Source organism: Fundulus heteroclitus, chromosome 7, assembly GCF_011125445.2.
Source record: "Fundulus heteroclitus isolate FHET01 chromosome 7, MU-UCD_Fhet_4.1, whole genome shotgun sequence".
Taxonomy (NCBI): domain Eukaryota; kingdom Metazoa; phylum Chordata; class Actinopteri; order Cyprinodontiformes; family Fundulidae; genus Fundulus; species Fundulus heteroclitus.
In genome coordinates this window covers 683,586-703,176 of record NC_046367.1, presented here as the reverse complement: position 1 = coordinate 703,176, position 19,591 = coordinate 683,586, and the positions used below count along the sequence as shown (strand labels likewise).

General features: G+C 44.8%; 1 protein-coding gene across 3 annotated transcripts in view; it reads left to right on the top strand.

Moving 5' to 3' along the window:
• Nucleotides 1-19,591, top strand: part of kalrna (kalirin RhoGEF kinase a) — a 254,875-nt gene that overhangs the window by 98,053 nt on the left and 137,231 nt on the right. For all 3 annotated transcript variants that reach the window (XM_036138726.1, XM_036138725.1, XM_012878426.3), the window contains exons 15-20: nucleotides 1,077-1,268; nucleotides 1,364-1,533; nucleotides 3,610-3,784; nucleotides 4,415-4,670; nucleotides 7,231-7,397; nucleotides 12,428-12,547. In XM_036138726.1, coding sequence (XP_035994619.1) covers nucleotides 1,077-1,268; nucleotides 1,364-1,533; nucleotides 3,610-3,784; nucleotides 4,415-4,670; nucleotides 7,231-7,397; nucleotides 12,428-12,547 — 1,080 coding nt within the window. The remainder of the gene's footprint in view (nucleotides 1-1,076; nucleotides 1,269-1,363; nucleotides 1,534-3,609; nucleotides 3,785-4,414; nucleotides 4,671-7,230; nucleotides 7,398-12,427; nucleotides 12,548-19,591) is intronic.

The following is a 19,591-nucleotide window of genomic DNA, read 5'->3' as shown; positions in this document are numbered from 1 at the left end:
GATATGATGTAAATCTGTTGCTCGAGCTGACACATTCGCATTCAATGTGAACGCACCTTTAATCATTCAGACTCACCGGCATGACTAATTCAGTTCACACACAGCAGATTTAACAAGAATCTGGAATGTGAATATACAAAAAGACTGAAGCAGAATCATCTTTGTTCGCCCAGGACTGAGCTGAATCAAGGAATTTTTCTTTGATTGACGCGCTCACAGCATACAAACATTTGGAGTACAAAGATTTGTATGCTAAAACATCAAAAAAACGCAAAATAAAATCATGTTTTTTTTTTACATATCTTTAAAAAGCGGGGTTGTGAGCTGTGAAAGTGCAATCAAGGCAAAGCCAGATTCAGGTCAGGTGCTCTGGCAACTGAGACAACTTAGACACTGTCAGAAGTTTACATTCATGGGGATGAATATGCTGATCATTTTGTCCTTTTCATTAAATATTATTTAAACTCTATGTTTCCAGGGTGGAATGATTATAAAACATGCAATGATTTTTTACAAGAACTGGGTGCAAAGATATTTATTTATTGGATATGCCTGAAGAGTCATATTCAATAAAGTGGAATAATATAGAAAAGTTCAGTTTAGGTACCGTATCACTTAATGAAACACATTATATAGATTAAGTACACAAAGACTGATGTTTCCAAGCCTGATAATATGAGGACTGTCTGCTTACAGCTAATAAAAATGTAAGATTAGATTATTACATCAGGCCATCAAAAACATTTTAATACAGAAATATGTGTTAAATGAAAAGTATATTTAATACCTGCTTTAATGTTCTATGTTCTAACGGTATGTTTAATCTGATGAATGAGCCTCATCAGATTATACAGCATCTCATTATTGAATATGAGATTCAGTGCTTTACCTAAACCTGGCTGCAAATGCATCATCAGGCGCTGCTTCACATCAGCTGATGTGTGTACACAGACTGATCCCCTGTCAGGTAGAGAAGGTGGTCCCCCTCATGATCAGTCCCCTGGGTCACAGCGCTGTAGATAACAACCATTCTGGGCCAGAGGAGGATGATAAAGGCGGTCCCTTCCATCTTTCAGAACACATACACTAATGCAGACAAGCTACTGGAGGCGGCGGAGCAGCTGGCACAGACAGGAGAATGCGACCCGGAGGAAATTTACAAGGCAGCCAGACACCTGGAGGTGCGCATCCAGGACTTTGTTCGGCGAGTAGAGCACAGGAAGCTGCTGCTCGACATGTCTGTCTCCTTCCACACACACACCAAGGAGGTAGGTCCGAACTTTGACCTCAGCTGACGTTGTGCTAGTTTTCTGTCATGTGCTTGGTGAACTGAGGCTGTTTGTGGGTGCATGCTCATCTCCAGCTGTGGTCGTGGATGGAGGAGCTGCAGAAGCAGCTGCTGGAGGACGTGAGTTGCGACTCGGTGGACTCGGTGCAGACTCTGATCCAACAGTTTCAGCAGCAGCAGACGGCCACGCTGGAGGCGACGCTTAATGTGATTAAAGAGGGAGAGGAGTTAATGCAGCAGCTCAGGTAACACACTGGGAGAGGAGAAACTTGTTGATGTCCGGTATGTTAGCAGGCACACAGGATTTATAATAGCACTACTTAAACTGTCATTAAAAAGTCAAATGTATCATTTGTGTTAGGTAGGCTTTTAATAAAAGGCTTTTCATCCTTATTCCTTTCTCAGATTTTAAGTCATAGAGCAAAAAAAACAGACTGAGAGGGAAATGACTGTAGTTTCCTTGTGTCGCTAAATGTCGTTCAGTCCGTTGATTCTTATCCCTGTTATCCCATTCCTGGCAGGAGTCCTTCCACTGTAAATTCACAACAAAGCTCACCTCAGAGACAAACCTGAAAATCTCTTTTTGAGCACATTGGCTTTTCCTGAAGACACCTCCAGTAACGCCTTTGTTCCCCCCACAGCCCACTTACATGTACTGTACTAGACTAGTTTCTTCATTTTCATTTTATTTTTTACTGTTTGTAAACTCCCTAAAGGTAACATTGTGTTTCCATTGATATTCTACCTGCTATTGCTCTATAATTGATCTATTTTTGATGTTCTATTTCTTTAGTGCCCTTAATTTATCCCCAAAAGTAGCTAGTCTTCAGACAGGGAGGGGGTTTCATGCAGAACAGGGTTGTAGGACCTGGGAGTGTTGTGACAGTGGAGATCCTTGATGGAACTTTATTTTCTTTACTTACATGTACCAATATTTATAAGTGTTGTGAAAACGTTACATACTTTACATAAAGCGTTTCCCATTTTACGACCACTATAACCTCTACTGAATTGATTGGGATTTTATGTGAAAGACCAACAACAGTTAGCAAGTAACTAAGTAGAAAGAAAAGATCTCTGCCACTTCAGCTGCTTTTCTTTCAGGGCATCTCAGTTCTAGCTCTGCACATCCAGAGACGCACATTCAAAACAGCTCAAGCTCAGTCAGGCCAGAAGGAGAGTGTATAAAAATCAAATCAGATCAAATCTTGCCTGAAATGTTCAACTGGATTTAGGTCTGGACTTTGATGAGCCAATCCCAACAAAGGAATCTGCTTTGATTTAAACCAGCCCATTACAGCTCTGGCTGTAAGTTTAGCTCGTTGCCCTCCTGGAAGGTGAACGTCTCCTCCAGCCTCGAGTCCTTTGCACTCTCTAACAGCTTTCAGGGTGATGTGCAATGTTAGTTATCCTACACACACGACTGGTTGCATGTTGGCCAAAATCAGGGATGGACTGGAGATCGATCCAGGATGCACCCTGCCTCTCACACAGTGACGGACGTCCCTTGCGACCTTGCAAAGATTAGAGGGTATAGAAAATGGACGGGTGGATGGATGTAGACCAACAATGGTAATGAAAGTTGAAGTTGTCTTGGAAAAAAATCATTGCACGTGTTTTGTCAGTTTTACAACCATAAAAATCTAGATGAATCCAGTTGGCCCTGATATAATTCTGGCCAAAGATGGTCAATATGGTCTTTGCCTGGCCTCAGTCATGGTAGATGGTGTGTGTTGGTCTGTGGTTGGTCCATCATCTTTGAGGTGTTCACAGCGGGGATATTTAGTTTTTAGAACCAACTTCATCTTCATGATGCTAGTTGTTCACCAGTGTTCTCTGACAAAGCTCTGAGGCCAGGAACAGAACAGCTCTATACTGAGTGCAGATTACACCCAGCTGCTTTCACTGGGCTTTAAGTGGAGCTATAAGAGCAAAGAGAGCTAAATACAAAACATTTGGCACTACTCAGATTTTTATTTGAAATTGAAAGCCATATATCGTTTCTTTCGACTCAGGCTAATAAACCACTTCTTCCTTGTCTGTCACAGAAAATCCCAGTGAAATACACAGAATTTTGTGGTTGTAACATCATAAGATGTTTAATACTAATACTTGTGCAGAGCATTGTTTCTCTGCCAACTCCGGTGAAATATCTTGAGGGATCCATGGGGTGTCCCAAGTGTTCTAAGAGCGTGTCTAAAATAAAACAAGTTAAATGCAAAGTTTCTCTGTTTTTTGAGTCTGTGTGTGACTACAAACAAGGATCCATTTGATTTTTTAGTTCAAAGCACCTCACATCTCCTTTGCCCCTGTTATTGCAGAGATGCAGCCATGTCGACCAGCAAGACGCCACACTGCAGTTCCATAGCGCACATCCAGGGGGTGCTGCAGCAGCTGGATGAGGCCCAGGCCCAGATGGAGGAGCTGTTCCACGAACGCAAAATCAAGCTGGACATTTTTCTGCAGCTGCGCATCTTTGAGCAGTACACATTAGAGGTTAAAGAACTAAACCTCCTCCCCTGGTTCAGTTAGACATCAGGAGCCGGCAGTAGTAATATTAATACTAGCCTGCTCCTGCTTATCTCTGAAGGCCCGTTTTACCTCCATTTAAAATCTGCCAGTAAAGGAGAAACAATGATCAGAGGCAAACATTTAAACTATGCATATTTAATTCATTGGAGTTCCAAAAGAGACAAAAGTTACATTACCATTGTTACCCACGTGCTTCTCCCTGGCATTGCAGTTTTTGTCTAATCAAAGGTTCACAAAGACATCCTTTTAATTGGCTGACTGACCCTCCTGCTTAGTTCGGTAGGGGGTGGTCCCAGATTTGGGACCACCCCCCTGTTATCTGCCTTGCCTGCCTATCTGTTCTCAAACACACAGGCTGTTCTTCCTGGCTCTTAACCCATGCTGCAAGCTGTGTGCTTTTCTGCCTCAAAGTGGGGACACAATCTTAAATGTCAGGCATTCCTTATTAATTTAACAACTAAGATATGTTCCTCAACACTTCCAACAGTCAAATTTGTCTTTTTTTTTCAAAAAGATACCCATCCTTCATCCACCCTGTTTAGTTTCACACTCAGTGACCTTCAGTGGGCTTGACATCTCTTAACGTGCTTTTAGGTGACAGCCGAGTTAGATGCCTGGAACGAGGATCTGTCTCGTCAGCTGAACGACGCCAGCCGTTCAGGAGGCAGCAGCAGCAGCAGCAGCAGCAGCAGCAGCAGCTCCTCCTCAGGCGGCGCCGAGGATATAAGCCTGGCAGAGCAGCGGCTCAAACGGCACGCAGAGAGGAAGGCTGCCATGAACAACATGAGCTACGAAGTGATGCAGCAGGGTCAAGACCTCCACCAGTACATCATGGAGGTGCAAGCATCAGGTAAAGCACAGACTATATGCCTTCTCAATCAACGCTCACTATACTCCTCCGTTCATGTGGGTTTGTCAGCAGTTTATACACGTAGTTAATAAATGGTGAGAGTTCACTGTCAGCCTATGGACGGTCAGGCAACCAGACTGCACAAGTTCAAATCACCACACCTCCACCACTGCGCCTGACACCAGCTATGAGCTGTTTGTGCTGACATGCTGGGTTTGGTCTTTTTGGAAAGCCTTGCTGCGGTTCACTCAAATGCTACGTTCTTTGACTTTGTTCTGAGATCTCCTGGAGTTTTCCAGAGACAGCTGGGCAAACTGAAGCTGTGCTATGAAGGTCTTACCTTTGGTTGGCTGCTCTACTGAACAGTCCATACAGATGAATCTGAGCCCTGAGCAGAGCCGCCTTGATGCCCGGCTTACCTGCGCTGAAGCCCATTGGCCGACAGCGTTAAGGGTCAACCGTTTTAAGGCCACATGATAAGCTGAAAAAATGATCAATCACTTTAGACATACAGTATGTCTACGACTTTAGAGGCAGGTCTGTGGCCGCTGATTTCCCCAAATGAACAAATTACCCAGTGGGCTCACTGATTTACCATCCATGGGTTGACCAATCAGAATCTGAAGAGCCAGTTTTTGCCTGAGAATCAGTGACTGGTTGTGAACACGTCAGGAAAAAAAAACTTGGTAGGAGTTTCAAGAATTCCTAGCAACTACCCCGAAGCTTAGAGAACAAACATCTGGTTGTGATGATGATCCTGTTGAGGGACGCGCTCAGCCCACCTGAGAAGACAAGGAGCAGATGCAGCCAGTACAGGTGGACAGTCAGGCAGGAGGAGGCTCGAGTCTTACCTTTATATTCTTCTGAAATAATCTGCCCCGCAGTATTATGGCTTTATTAAAAAATAACATCAGAGAGCGGATTCTTCAGCCTGCAGATGTCAAGGTTATCTTCTCGTTACACCTGTGCTTGCCAGTAAAAGAAATAAAAATGAAAAGTGTTCTCGTTTTTGACACAGTGTTGTGTTTTGGCTCTGTTTTGTCCTGAAATAATCCCAGCCCTCTTCAGTTTGAGTCTTGTTCACTTGAACAATAGTTTAACCCATCATGCAGTCAGTCTCCAGGCTAACACTTTTATTTATCACTAATACGAAGCGCTGGAAGCTCCGTCACTGGACACGGCGCTGCACAGCTTCCTGAAAAGATCCAAGTTTTCCACCTAATTTTTAAAATCCCTTTTCTTTCCTAAACTATTATAACGCATCACCCAAGAGTCAACAGTGGGAGATCTGATTGGTCTGTGTTCTAGATCCAGGGAGAACAGATTGTTTTACAGAGACAAAATGCAGGTTGAAATATTCTCTTCCCTTGTGTCGCTTTAATAAGCAAAGAGCTGTTCATGATGAGTGGAAAAATGATGTTACTTCATTAATAAATCTGCTGTAGAATCCGCCTCTCCAGCTATTTAACTGTGGGCTGCTGACTGCAGGAGAACAGATTATTTGACAGGAACTGAATTTCACAGAAAACCGGGATTGTGTCAAAATAAGGCACGAATTGGCCATGATTAGGCGTGCAGCAAGAAAGAGTCAGGACCCTCCAACTGATGTCAAGTGAACACACATCCTTTAACGGATATAGTCATGGCTTTTCTTGCAAAGAAGACTAGAGGGAAGAGCACTTCTAAAAAGCTAAGAGTGATAGATTTATTGTTTTCCAGCACCCTGTTTAGGTTTTTATAAGTTTTAGTTGTGCAATGATTTAAAATAATATGCATTTGTCAGTCCCTTTACCTAGAATATACAGCAAATCTTGTAAAAAATGAATACATTTATGTGCTGGTGGCACAGGGGTAGAGCACACAGCCCATGTACCGAGGCCTTGGAGCGATCCGGTCTGCGGTTCTATCTTCCCCCTCTCTCAGCCCCCTTTACTGTCAGCTTACCTTTAGACCCCTTAAAAATGCATGTGTGATATTTGGCATTCAGACCATGTGACTGTAGCTGTGCTGTTTACATGTAGCGTATGCATGTCTTTGCACATGCATGTAATCTTGTTAATAGATCCCAGGGTAAGGCCATATCATTCTTCCCTGACACACAGCGGTATGCCCCAGACCAGCAAAGTGCCAAAAGTCCTTCTTTTAGAGACATTGTTCAGTCAGTTGACTGGAAGGAAATCAATACGTCTGATCTGTAGCAGCAGTTTGCTGCTATTTCCTCCTCGATCTCTTTACAATCCCTGAGGCGGTACTCTGCAGTTCACCTAATGCTTTTGCATCTTAGATTGCTATCTGCTTATTAAATGTCAGGTCCTGTAGTGCTGCGAAGGTTGTATTTAACCCAGATTCTGGAGCCGTTCTCATGAGACTGGATGGGCATTCATTAGACAGCTGCCCTTCTCTTGGAAGTTTCTACATCCGCATTTAGCAGAACTGCTGAAACAGTTGTCTGGCTGTAGAGATCTGCACGAGTAAAGTCTACAGATACGATCCGGACATTTAACGAAGCGGACTCTTGTTGCTCCCATCACTCAGCTCTGAGGACGTGTGTTTTGTTCAGGGATTGAGTTAACGGGGGAGAAGGACATGGACCTGGCCTCTCAGGTACAGGAGCTGCTTGAGTTCCTCCATGAGAAGCAGCAGGAGGTAGACATCAGTGCGCAGCACACACACACACGGCTGGAGCAGACCCTGCAGCTACGCCACCTACAGGCCGAGGTTAAACAGGTAAACCACACCTGCAGACATTCCCACACTGGCTCACAATCGTTAATAAAGCTTAATAAAGCTTGAGTTTTGCCTTCAGTTTGTGCTTGGGTTGCCTCTCAGCAGGTCTACCAGCTGCTGGCATATCACAGGTCTGTATTTACAACATCTGCTCTGATCACAAGACTAGAAAAGAAAATCCTAAAAAGGAAATAAAGCGGCGCCTGAGTGGAATGGAGAAAAGTGGAGTGGATTTTATGAGCTAAACATCTCATTGTGGAAAGGCTAGTTCATGTTGGAAAAATGACAAAAACAACACCCAGCTTAAGCCCCCGAACACAGCGGAGACGCTTCATGTGCAGACTGCTGCCGCTGCCGCCGCTGCCGCTGCTGCCGCTGCCGCCGCTGCCGCTGCCGCCGCTGCCGCTGCCGCTGCCGCCGCTGCCGCTGCTGCTGCTGCCGCTGCTGCTGCTGCCGCTGCCGCTGCCGCTGCCGCTGCCGCTGCTGCCGCTGCTGCCGCTGCTGCCGCTGCCGCTGCTGCCGCTGCCGTTGCTGCCGCTGCTGCTGCCGCCGCTGCTGCCGCCGCTGCTGCCGCCGCTGCTGCCGCCGCTGCTGCCGCCGCTGCCGCCGCTGCTGCTGCTGCTGCCGCTGCTGCTGCTGCCGCTGCTGCTGCTGCCGCTGCTGCCGCTGCTGCCGCTGCCGCTGCTGCCGCTGCCGCTGCTGCTGCTGCCGCTGCCGCTGCTGCCGTTGCTGCTGCCGTTGCTGCTGCCGCTGCTGCTGCTGCCGCTGCTGCCGCTGCCGCTGCCGCTGCTGCCGCTGCTGCCGCTGCTGCCGCTGCCGCTGCTGCCGCTGCCGTTGCTGCCGCTGCCGCTGCTGCCGCTGCCGTTGCTGCCGCTGCTGCTGCCGCCGCTGCCGCCGCCGCCGCTGCTGCTGCTGCTGCCGCTGCTGCTGCCGCTGCTGCTGCTGTTGCTGCTGCACATGCTGCTGCACATGCTGCTGCTGCTGCTGCTGCTGCTGCACATGCTGCTGCACATGCTGCACATGCTGCTGCTGCTGCACATGCTGCTGCTGCTGCTGCTGCTGCTGCACATGCTGCTGCTGCTGCACATGCTGCTGCACATGCTGCACATGCTGCCGCTGCTGCTGCACATGCTGCTGCACATGCTGCTGCACATGCTGCTGCACATGCTGCTGCACATGCTGCTGCTGCTGCTGCACCTGCTGCTGCACATGCTGCTGCACATGCTGCTGCACATGCTGCTGCTGCTGCTGTACATGCTGCTGCTGCTGCTGCTGCTGCTGCTGCTGCTGCACATGCTGCTGCACATGCTGCTGCTGCTGCTGCACCTGCTGCTGCACATGCTGCTGCTGCTGCTGCACATGCTGCTGCACATGCTGCTGCTGCTGCTGTACATGCTGCTGCTGTACATGCTGCTGCTGCTGCTGCTGCACATGCTGCTGCACATGCTGCTGCTGCTGCTGCTGCACATGCTGCTGCTGCTGCTGCACATGCTGCTGCACATGCTGCTGCACATGCTGCTGCACATGCTGCTGCACATGCTGCTGCTGCTGCACATGCTGCACATGCTGCTGCTGCTGCACATGCTGTTGCTGCTGCACATGGTTAGGGTCAGCTTGCACATGCTGCTGCTGAATAATGAATGAGCTTTAAGGCAGCCAGCTAATAACTCATTATGTTCCGTCTCCTTCTGATCTCTTCTGTAAAACTGCTCCCAGAGTTACAGCTGATGATTACTCACTTCAGACATATGTAAGTCTGACTTATGGTAGCTGGGGTCCAGCAGGCTTCCTGATAAATGCATGGGCATCTCGTCTTCCTCCACCTCCCTGTCGTCTTCCCTCTGGGGTTCTGCCATCCTGCATTTGAAATTAAACCATGGCTGCATTTCTGCAACATTTTTTGTCACTTGGAGCAATGAGCATAAAGAACACAAGTAGTTAACAGCTTTGCTTTCTTAAAGATCAAAGCTGTTTGTGTTAAATCATGGACCGTAAACTGCTGCCGCAGCTAACCAGCACCTGTAGCTATGCTAGGAACCAAAGCCCCTTCTTAATTTATTTAAATGTTCATTTAAAAGCTGATTTTATAAATTAAGTTATACGTGACATTAACAGGAGGTAATCAAGCATGAGTGTTCATTGCTTTATTCTGATAGAATTACACCAATATTATGTTGCAATAGAAAGATCTATAATACTTTGTAAAGATCTTTACAGATATTTTTTACAAGCAGAAGCATGATGCATTGATTTGGAACCGGCATTCTGACACGGTTCCTCCAGTTAGAAGCTGCTCTTCAAGGTTTCATGACGTGTGTTCCTGAATGCAATGAAGAAATAACAGAAATGGTGGGAGAGTGCGGCGGCTCACGCACTCCCCCCGTGGGGTGTCCTACGTCAGGCGTAGGTGTCACCCTGACGTTCCACCCTCTGGCGTGTGGAACGTAGGGATATCAGCGTCAGGTCACCATGCAGCCTGCAGACGCTGCGCATTGTCAGCGCTTTCAGTCGTCTTCTTACTGAAATGGCTATAAAGATAAATATGCTCTGCCCAGTTGTTTGAAGCAGAAAACATTTCTTCTCATCTGCTTTTATTCTACCCAGTTTTTTTCAGCCAGTGACGCTATAGAGTAGAAACTGGTTTCGTAAACCTTTTGGCAACTCTTCACAGCTAGTATTACCAGTATGCTGGTGAAGATTCTCAGTCATCCAGGTCATGTAGGCCGTGGGCCAGAATCTGTACGGTGACTTTTCGTATGAACTGTCAGGGGGCAACTTTCTTGCACCGGGATAAGTTGCTACACATAGCAGTGATCTCAAAACACCAATGTTCCCACGTTTTCACTTGCACATTAAGAAGTTATAGCCGATAAAAAATCTAAACTGTGGCGCTCCAGTCCAATAAGTCACGTGATTCGATTTTTGCTGCTCAGCCAATCCGATCGCTGTATTGTCAGCTGAGCGAGTTTACCACGTCATCATGGCTGCGCCCGTAAGATGGTTGTTTCTGTTGTGTCTGTTTCCAGACGAAGAAAGCCCAATAATAGCATTTTGTGGCGCCACCTGGCAGAGATCTTGATGGCAAGAAAAAAATAAATAGCCCAGACCATCCATCCATTCATCCATCCATCCATCCATTCATCCATCCATCCATCCATTCATTTTCTAACACGCTTATCCCTGCGTTCGCGAGGTGCCGGTCCCTATCTCTAGCTGTCAATGGGCGAGAGGCGTTGTATAAACTGGACAGGTCACCAGTCCATCGCAGGGCAGAAATAGTCCAGACTTTTGCCCAATTTACTGTGATATCACCAAGACCTGCTGCGCTAGGATAGCACAGGTGTCGTTGTGCCAAACGACTTATCCCCGCCAGAATTTGTATTCCCTGCGCCAAGAGCGCATTCAGCTGGAAGAATGAATCTAGTCAACTCCGCCTCATTTCCAACCTATTAGGCGTGGAAATGAGGATGTTTTACTTTTCTTAACGAAATATAGCAATGGTGTCGTTACATTATCGTTCATCCATCCATCCAGTATAATACGTTATGAGAAAGAAAACGGTCATTTCCAGATGTGTCACGAAAATATTAGCTTTATGTTATTAGATTGTCGAATGTCTGTCTGCTGAAACCAAAATCCACCTTCCTAAGTCCATCACAGCTGTCTGCTGGTTCTCTTTTTTTCTTTTTTGGTAGCTAAACCCGCATGAATAGATTATATAAAGCGGATTTCACGTGTGATCAAATGAACACTGAATAAAGGCACAGCCAAAATTATCAGATTTAATAAGATTTTAATTCAACCAAGAACCTTATCGAGATATTAACCGTATTAAGAAAACGAGATATGTCTCTTTTAAAAATAGAACAACGTATTAGGAGTTTAAAAAAAATAAATTTCATTTTACTAGAATGTGATGTTTAAAATATTTAGACTTCACAAAGCTGGAGGTTAAAACTTTTATTGATTTCAAAAATACAATACAAAATTCTACAAATTCCGAAGGGGATAACTCGTTTGGCACAACGAGTTTATACAACGCGTCTCACCCATTGACAGCTGGAGCTCGGCACCAGCACCTCGCAAACCCAGCGGGGATAAGCCTGTTAGAAAATGGATGGATGGATGGATGGATGGACAGATGGTCTGGGCTATTTATTTTTTTCTTGCCATCAAGATCTCTGCCAGCTGGCGCCAGAAAATGCTATTATTGGGCTTTCTTCATCTGGAAACAAATGCATACAAACATCTTACGAGCGCAGCCATGATGAACTGATGAACGCGCACAGCTGACAATACAGCGATCTGATTGGCTGAGCAGCAAAAATCGAATCACGTGACCTCTTGGACCGGAGCGCCACAGTTTAGATTTTTTATCGGCTATAACTTATTAATGTGCAAGCGAAAACGTGGGAACATTGGTGTTTTGAGATCACTGCTATGTGTAGCAACTTATCCTGGTGGAAGAAAGTTGCCCCCTGACAGTTCATACGAAACTTCTTAAGGAAGCGTCCTACAGATTCTGGCCCACGGCCTAATGGTCATTCCAAAAAAAGGTAAAAAACAAAGCAACTGGACTTGTTTTCTGTAGTTTAAGACGCCAGCAGATTGAACCAAAATTGGTCCACTCCTCTGTAACGAGGAATCTGCTGGCGTAATGGCTTTAATGAGCGCCCATTACTAAGGGGTGGTCCTGTTTCTGTTGAATTTGCATGTTATCTAAGCCATTACAGGCCTTTGTTTGGGCAGCAGTATAAAGCTTGGTATTCCACATTACTCCAGACTTTTTGAATTGAGAAAGCTTCCTGGAGAGGAAGCGAAACGTCTTCTACTACGAAAAACAAGTCCAGTTGCTTTGTTTTTACCTTTTTTTGGAATAGTATTACCAGAGCATTCTGGTGACTTGCTGAAGATCAATAGCAGAATGTAGCAGGAGAAGAAAAGACAGCAGTGAAGAGCCTGGCTTAGTCCAGGCTAGCAGTGTTCATCTGTGTAACGTGCTGTTTCTGTGTGTCTCCGTGGCCCTGCAGGTACTGGGATGGATCCGTAATGGCGAGTCCATGCTGAATGCCAGCATGGTGAATGCCAGCTCTCTGTCTGAGGCCGAACAGCTGCAGAGAGAGCATGAGCAGTTCCAGATGGCCATAGAGGTACTCACACATCCTAATTACAGTTGCTCCAAGCGGCTCCATTCTACTTGGCCAGTAATTATTTCAATGTGTATGGGACTGAATAGTAGCAGATGAGGCGCATGCATCCCTGGGTGCTCTGTATCTGAGGGGAGATGTCCCTATCACTTTCTTTTCGCTTGATTTCTAACTGAACACCTTCTGAAACCTCACCAGTATCTCACTCACATACTCTGAAAGCTGTCAGTCCATGTGAGAACGAAATAACACGCACACAAACAACAAGAGACCATTGAAACTAGGGGTGGGTGTTGCCAAAGAAGTCACCATTCAATTCTATCACCATGCATCACGATACTTGCGATAATTATTGCGATGTATCGCGATGCATTGTGATATTTTCACTGATCACTGTTAGAAAAACATGCAGCCATTAGCAGTGGCAGACTGAATTCATACATAGCTCTATTTATTGACACGACTTTTGGAGGTATTGCCATGAAAACAAATATTACTGTTACTGGACACAAATATTACTATTACTGGAGTGGACACACTGACAAAAGGTGCTTAGGATTTATAGAACTTAAAATAACAAAATAAGGATAATCAGTGCCGTTTACATGGCCTCAGTGGTCCTTTAAACCAATCAAGTTGAATCCCAATTATTTTTGGCTGATGTCCGCCAACCATTCATGCAATTTTATTTATTCATTCTCTTTAAATTAATAATCGATACTTGGCATCAAGAATCGATGCAGTAGATTGCGAAAATTAGAATTGCGATGCACCGTCATGACGATTATTTTGCACACCCCTAATTCAAACCCAGCACAATGGGTGTTAAAGAACTAAATTGTGTCTTTAAGCAGTCAGAGGGGTAGAAGTCCTTTGGTCTGTGCTGCATGTTCACACACACACACACACACACACACACACACACACACACACACACACACACACACACACACACACACACACACACACACACAGATGCATACATGTGCCCTGTACTCAACGTGTGTCCCATCTGCTTCCTGTTCCTGTCATTGCTGTATGTTGACATTTGGCCGTTTTCACGCCTCACAAAAAACACAGCGTGTTTCACAAACACATTTTATCTTCAGACAAAGATAATGTGAATAAAATCCAAAGTGAATAATTGTCCCCATGATAAGTTATGAATGAGCTGTAATAAACAGCAGGTTTTGGACTGGCCACAATGGTCTAAATAGAACCTTTGTGACAACAGGAAGTAGACGAAGTAAAAGAGCTTAAAAGGTAACACATTTCCTATAATCTGAAGACATGAAAAACAGCTGAGAAGTAAAAGCCCCTCTCAGATCAACCTTGTTTCCGGTTGTACATGAAAAATAACCCTGTAGTACTACCTACCTGAGGGGAGTTACAGGTGTATTACTACCCACCTGAGGGTAGTAATACACCTGTAACTATAATGAACTGTGCAGAGACATGGTTCCATCCTCCAGTGTGTGCCAGTCGATAGGCATGTGTCCAGCAGCAGAATCTGATGACAAAAAAAACAGGCCCAATTCAATTCAATTCAATTCAATTCAATTCAATTCAATTCAATTCAATTCAGTTTTATTTATATAGCGCCAAATCATGAAACATGTCATCTCAAAGCGCTTTACAAAATCAAGTTCAATCATATTATACAGATTGGGTCAGATTATACAGATTGGTCAAAAATTTCCTATATAAGGAAACCAGTTGATTGCATCAAAGTCCCGACAAGCAGCATTCACTCCTGGGGAACCGTAGAGCTACAGGGAGAGTCATCTGCATTGTCAATGGCTTTGCTGCAATCCCTCATACTGAGCAAGCATGAAGCGACAGTGGGAAGAAAAACTCCCCATTAACGGTAAGGAAAACCTCCGGCAGAACCGGGCTCAGTATGAACGGTCATCTGCCTCGACCGACTGGGGTTACAGAAGACAGAACAGAGACACAACAAGAGAGACAAAAAAGCACAGAAGCACACATTGATCCAGTAATCTGTTCTACATTAGATGGTAGTAGCGGGTGAGCCGTCTTCTCTGGATGATGTCACAGTTAACAGAACGCCAGACCAGGTGTACCTACTATGAAGAAAAAGAGAGAGAGCAAAAAGTTAAAAGCTGAAATGACAACAGTCATTTCAATGTAATACAATGCAAAACTGGAGAACAGTAGACTGAAGAACAGTAGAAATCAGTAGAGTGAGAAAATTAGACCCTGATGTCCTCCAGCAGCCTAGGCCTATCACAGCACAACTATAGAGATAGCTCAGGGTAACATGAGCCACTCTAACTATAAGCTTTGTCAAAAAGGAAAGTTTTAAGATTAGTCTTAAAAGTAGACGGGGTGTCTGCCTCACGGACCAAAACTGGGAGTTGGTTCCACAGGAGAGGAGCCTGATAGCTAAAGGATCTGCCTCCCATTCTACTTTTAGAGACTCTAGGAACCACCAGCAGACCTGCAGTCTGAGAGCGAAGTGCTCTGTTAGGAACATACGGGGTAATCAGAGCTCTGATATATGATGGAGTTTGATTATTAAGGGCTTTATACGTTAGAAGGAGAATTTTAAATTCTATTCTTGATTTAACAGGAAGCCAATGAAGGGAAGCTAAAATAGGAGAAATATGATACCTCTGGTTGATTTTCATCAGAACTCTTGCTGCAGCATTTTGGATCAGCTGAAGACTTTGAACTGCATTTTGTGGACTTCCTGATAGTAAAGAATTACAATAGTGAAGTAACAAATGCATGGACTAGTTTTTATAGCCTCGTGAGACCATCCTGATCTCGCGAGCTTTCAAGGTTTCACTCGCAGATCAGTCTGGCTACTCTCCGTTAAAGAAAATTTGGAGCCGTTCACCAAACGAACGTCCAATCAGCGTTGGCTTTGAGGCGGGTTGAGGTGTGACGCAACGGGAAGCGCGACAGTTCAGTCTAAAGAACATGGTGGCTTCAGCCGATGAAACTAGCGTTAGCGCGGCTATCGAGCAAGTTTTATCGGAATTACAGAGTATTTCTTTGCTGAGCTAACGAGCCTTTACCTGCAGCAGCAAGAGTAGCTTGGCTTGTGGTTGTGTCTTCGTCGTCGCTCTGTTACGAGCAACAACGAATCTGATTGGTTTATTTGGCCCGTCTATCACCAACATAGGCCAATCAGCTAACCAGTATTTTCGCCCCTTCCCAAAATTACTTCAACGGAAGGTTTCCAGATGGATATGCGGAGCAAATCTATCTGGCGGAGTCAGGTAATAGTTTTTAAGCATCACCCCTGGACAGAATGTTTCTAATTTTGGCGATATTCTTGAGGTGAAAAAAGGAAACTCTGGAAACCTGTTTAATATGGGATGTAAATGACATGTCTTGGTCAAAAATAACACCAAGATTTCTTACTTTATTACCAGAGGCCAAGTTAATGCCATCCAGATTAAGTGATTGATTAAGAAGTTTATTTTTTGAGGACTCTGGCCCAAAGATTACAACTTCTGTCTTGTCAGAATTTAAATGCAGGAAATTTAAAGTCATCCAGCTTTTGATGTCATCAAGACATGACTGCCGTCGAAGTAATTGATTGGATTCATCAGGATTTATGGATAAATATAGCTGAGTGTCATCAGCATAACAGTGGAAATTAATCCCATGCTGTCTGATAATTTTGCCGATCGGAAGCATATATATAGTAAAGAGAATTGGTCCAAGGACTGAACCCTGTGGTACTTCTCAAGTGACCCTAGAGTTTGAGGAAGATTTATTATTAACATGAACAAACTGGAATCTGTCCGACAGATAAGATTTAAACCAGCCTAATGCTTTCCCCTTAATCCCTACAGTATGCTCAAGTCTTTGTAGGAGAATATTGTGATCAACTGTATCAAATGCAGCACTGAGATCTAACAGGACAAGTACAGACACAAGTCCATTATCTGAGGCCATGAGAATGTCATTAGTGACCTTCACCAGAGCTGTTTCAGTGCTATGATGAGCTCTGAAGCCTGACTGAAAATTTTCAAGTAGGTCATTGCTTTGTAAATGTTCACAGAGTTGATTAGCAACTACTTTCTCAAGAATTTTAGATAAGAAAAGAATATTAGATATAGGTCTGTAATTTACTAACTCATCTTGATCAAGAGATGGTTTCTTAAGTAAAGGTTTAATAACAGCTACTTTAAAAGCCTGTGGTACATATCCATTTACTAAGGATAGATTAATCATGTCTAAAATAGTGCCACTGATCAAAGGGAATATGTCCTTAAACAACTTGGTTGGGATTGGGTCTAACATACAGGTAGAAGGTTTAGATGAAGCTAAAATTTTAGATAGCTCAGAAAGCTCTACTGCTTCTAAACAGTTCAAACACTGTGCAGGTTCTAAAGATTCCTCCAACGCTGCCGCACTTACTGAGGACGAGGTAATCATGTTTCGGAGGATGCCAATTATTTTATTTTTAATGGAATCAATTTTATTTATGAAGAATCCCATAAAATCATTACTGCTAAGAGCTAAGGGTATGGATGGATCAACAGAGCTGTGGCTCTGGGTAAGTTTGGCAACTGTACTAAAGAGAAATCTAGTATTATTCTTATTCTCCTCAATTAATGATGAAAAGTATGCTGCTCTAACTCTGCGAAGGGTCTTGTTATACAACAATAGACTGTCCCTCCAGATTAAGTAGGATTCCTCTTGGTGTGTAGAGCGCCATTTTCTCTCCAATTTCCTAACATTGTGCTTCAAGGAACGCAGCTCTGAATTAAACCAGGGAGCCAGCTTCCTGTGAATAATCACCTTCTTTTTCAAGGGAGCTACATTGTCTAATGCAGAACACAATGAGAAAGTCACATTGTTAGCAAAGGTATCGATTTGTGAATGGGAAGAAACAGCATTGCTGCCATCTACAGGGCATTTCTGCAATACTGACGATAGTAAGAGTGGGACAGACTTTTTAAAGTTTGATGCAGCATTGTCCGATAAAGATCTACTATAATGGAACCCTCTTTTGGGGGTGGAGAACTCAGATTAAACTCAAATGTTATTAAAAAATGACCAGATAGGACAGGGATTTGAGGAAATACTGTTAATTCTTCACAATCAATGCCATATGTCAGCATAAGGTCTAAAGTATGGAGCCAAGAGTGCGTCGTGTTATGCACATTTTGAAAACCAATTGAATCTAGGATAGTTTTAAAGGCTACACTAAGGTTATCACATTCAGTGTCAACATGGATGTTAAAATCACCCGCTATAATAACCTTATATTTAACACCGAATCAGATAAGAAATCTGACAACTGATCCAAAAACTGAGTGTAAGGGCCTGGTGGACGATACAAAACAACAAACAGAAGAGGTTTTATTGCTTTGCAGTTTGGATGAGGGAAACTAAGGGTTAAATGTTCAAAAGAACTGTAATTATTAATTGGCCTGGGACTAATTAACAAATCAGACTGAAAGATAGTTGCCACTCCTCCTCCTCTTCCCACAGATCTGGGAATGTGGAAATTTGAATAACTGGAGGGAGTTGACTCATTTATACTAACATAGTCCTCTTTTAGCCAGGTTTCTGTGAGACAAAATAAATATATCTGTCCGTCCGTCCGTCCGTCCGTTGTCTTCCGCTTATCCGGGGTCGGGTCGCGGGGGTAGCAGCTTCAGTAGGGAGGCCCAGACGTCCCTCTCCCCAGCCACTTGGGCCAGCTCCTCAGGAGGAACCCCAAGGCGTTCCCAGGCCAGCCGGGAGACATAGTCCCTCCAGCGTGTCCTGGGTCTTCCCCTGGGCCTCCTCCCGGTGGGACGTGCCCGGAACACCTCTCCAGGGAGGCGTCCAGGAGGCATCCTGACCAGATGCCCGAGCCACCTCAACTGGCTCCTCTGGACGTGGAGGAGCAGCGGCTCTACTCTGAGTCCTCCCCGGATGACTGAGCTCCTCACCCTATCTCTAAGGGAGAGCCCAGACACACTACGGAGAAAACTCATTTCAGCCGCTTGTATCCGGGATCTCGTTCTTTCGGTCACGACCCAAAGCTCGTGACCATAGATGAGGGTAGGAACGTAGATCGACCGGTAAATCGAGAGCTTCGCCTTTTGGCTCAGCTCTCTCTTCACCACAACGGATCGGTACAGCGCCCGCTTCACAGCAGACGCTGTACCAATCAGCCTGTCGATCTCCCGCTCCATCTTCCCCAGATAGATTATCTGATAAACAGATAAATCTATCTGTTTATCAGAAATCAATTCAATAACTAACAAAGTCTTTGGAGGGAGAGACCTTATATTTAATAGACCACATTTAATTGTTTTATTTTTAGGTTCAAGGTGAACCATATTGATTTTTATTAGGTTTTTATGATTTGTTCCTTTTAGATAAGTTTTTGATCTGTTAAGTTTTGGCCGTGGGAAAGACACCGTCTCAATAGGATAATGGGTGGGTAACAGTACAGAAGCTGCAGAGAGGTGTGTTAAACTACGGCTCTGCTTCCTGGTCTGGACCCTGGGTTGTCAGCATTTAGGAGAACTAATAAATCCGGCCAGATTCCTAGAAAGAAGAGCTGCACCATCCAAAGTAGGATGGATGCCGTCTCTCCTGATCAGACCAGGTTTTCCCCAGAAAGTTCTCCAGTTATCAATGTAGCCCACGTCGTTTTCAGGACACCACCTAGACAACCAGTATTAATGACGACATGCGGCTAAACATGTCATCACTGGTCAGATCAGGCAGGGGACCAGAGAAAATTACAGAGTCCGACATTGCTTTAGCAAACTCACACACCGAAGCAACACCAACTTTAGTGACCTCTGATCGGCGTGACCGGGTGTCATTATCGCCAGCGTGAATAACAATTTTGCGGTATTTACGCTTATCCTTAGCCAGTAGTTTTAGGTAGGATTCTATGTCGCCTGTTCTGGCCCCTGGTAGGCATTTAACTATGGTCCCCGGTGTCTCTAGTGCCACGTTTCTGACTATGGAGCTCCCAATCACCAGGATCGGCTTCTCAGCGGGTGTGTCGCTGAGTGGGGAAAATTTGTTAGAAACGCAGACGGGTTGGTGGTGAAC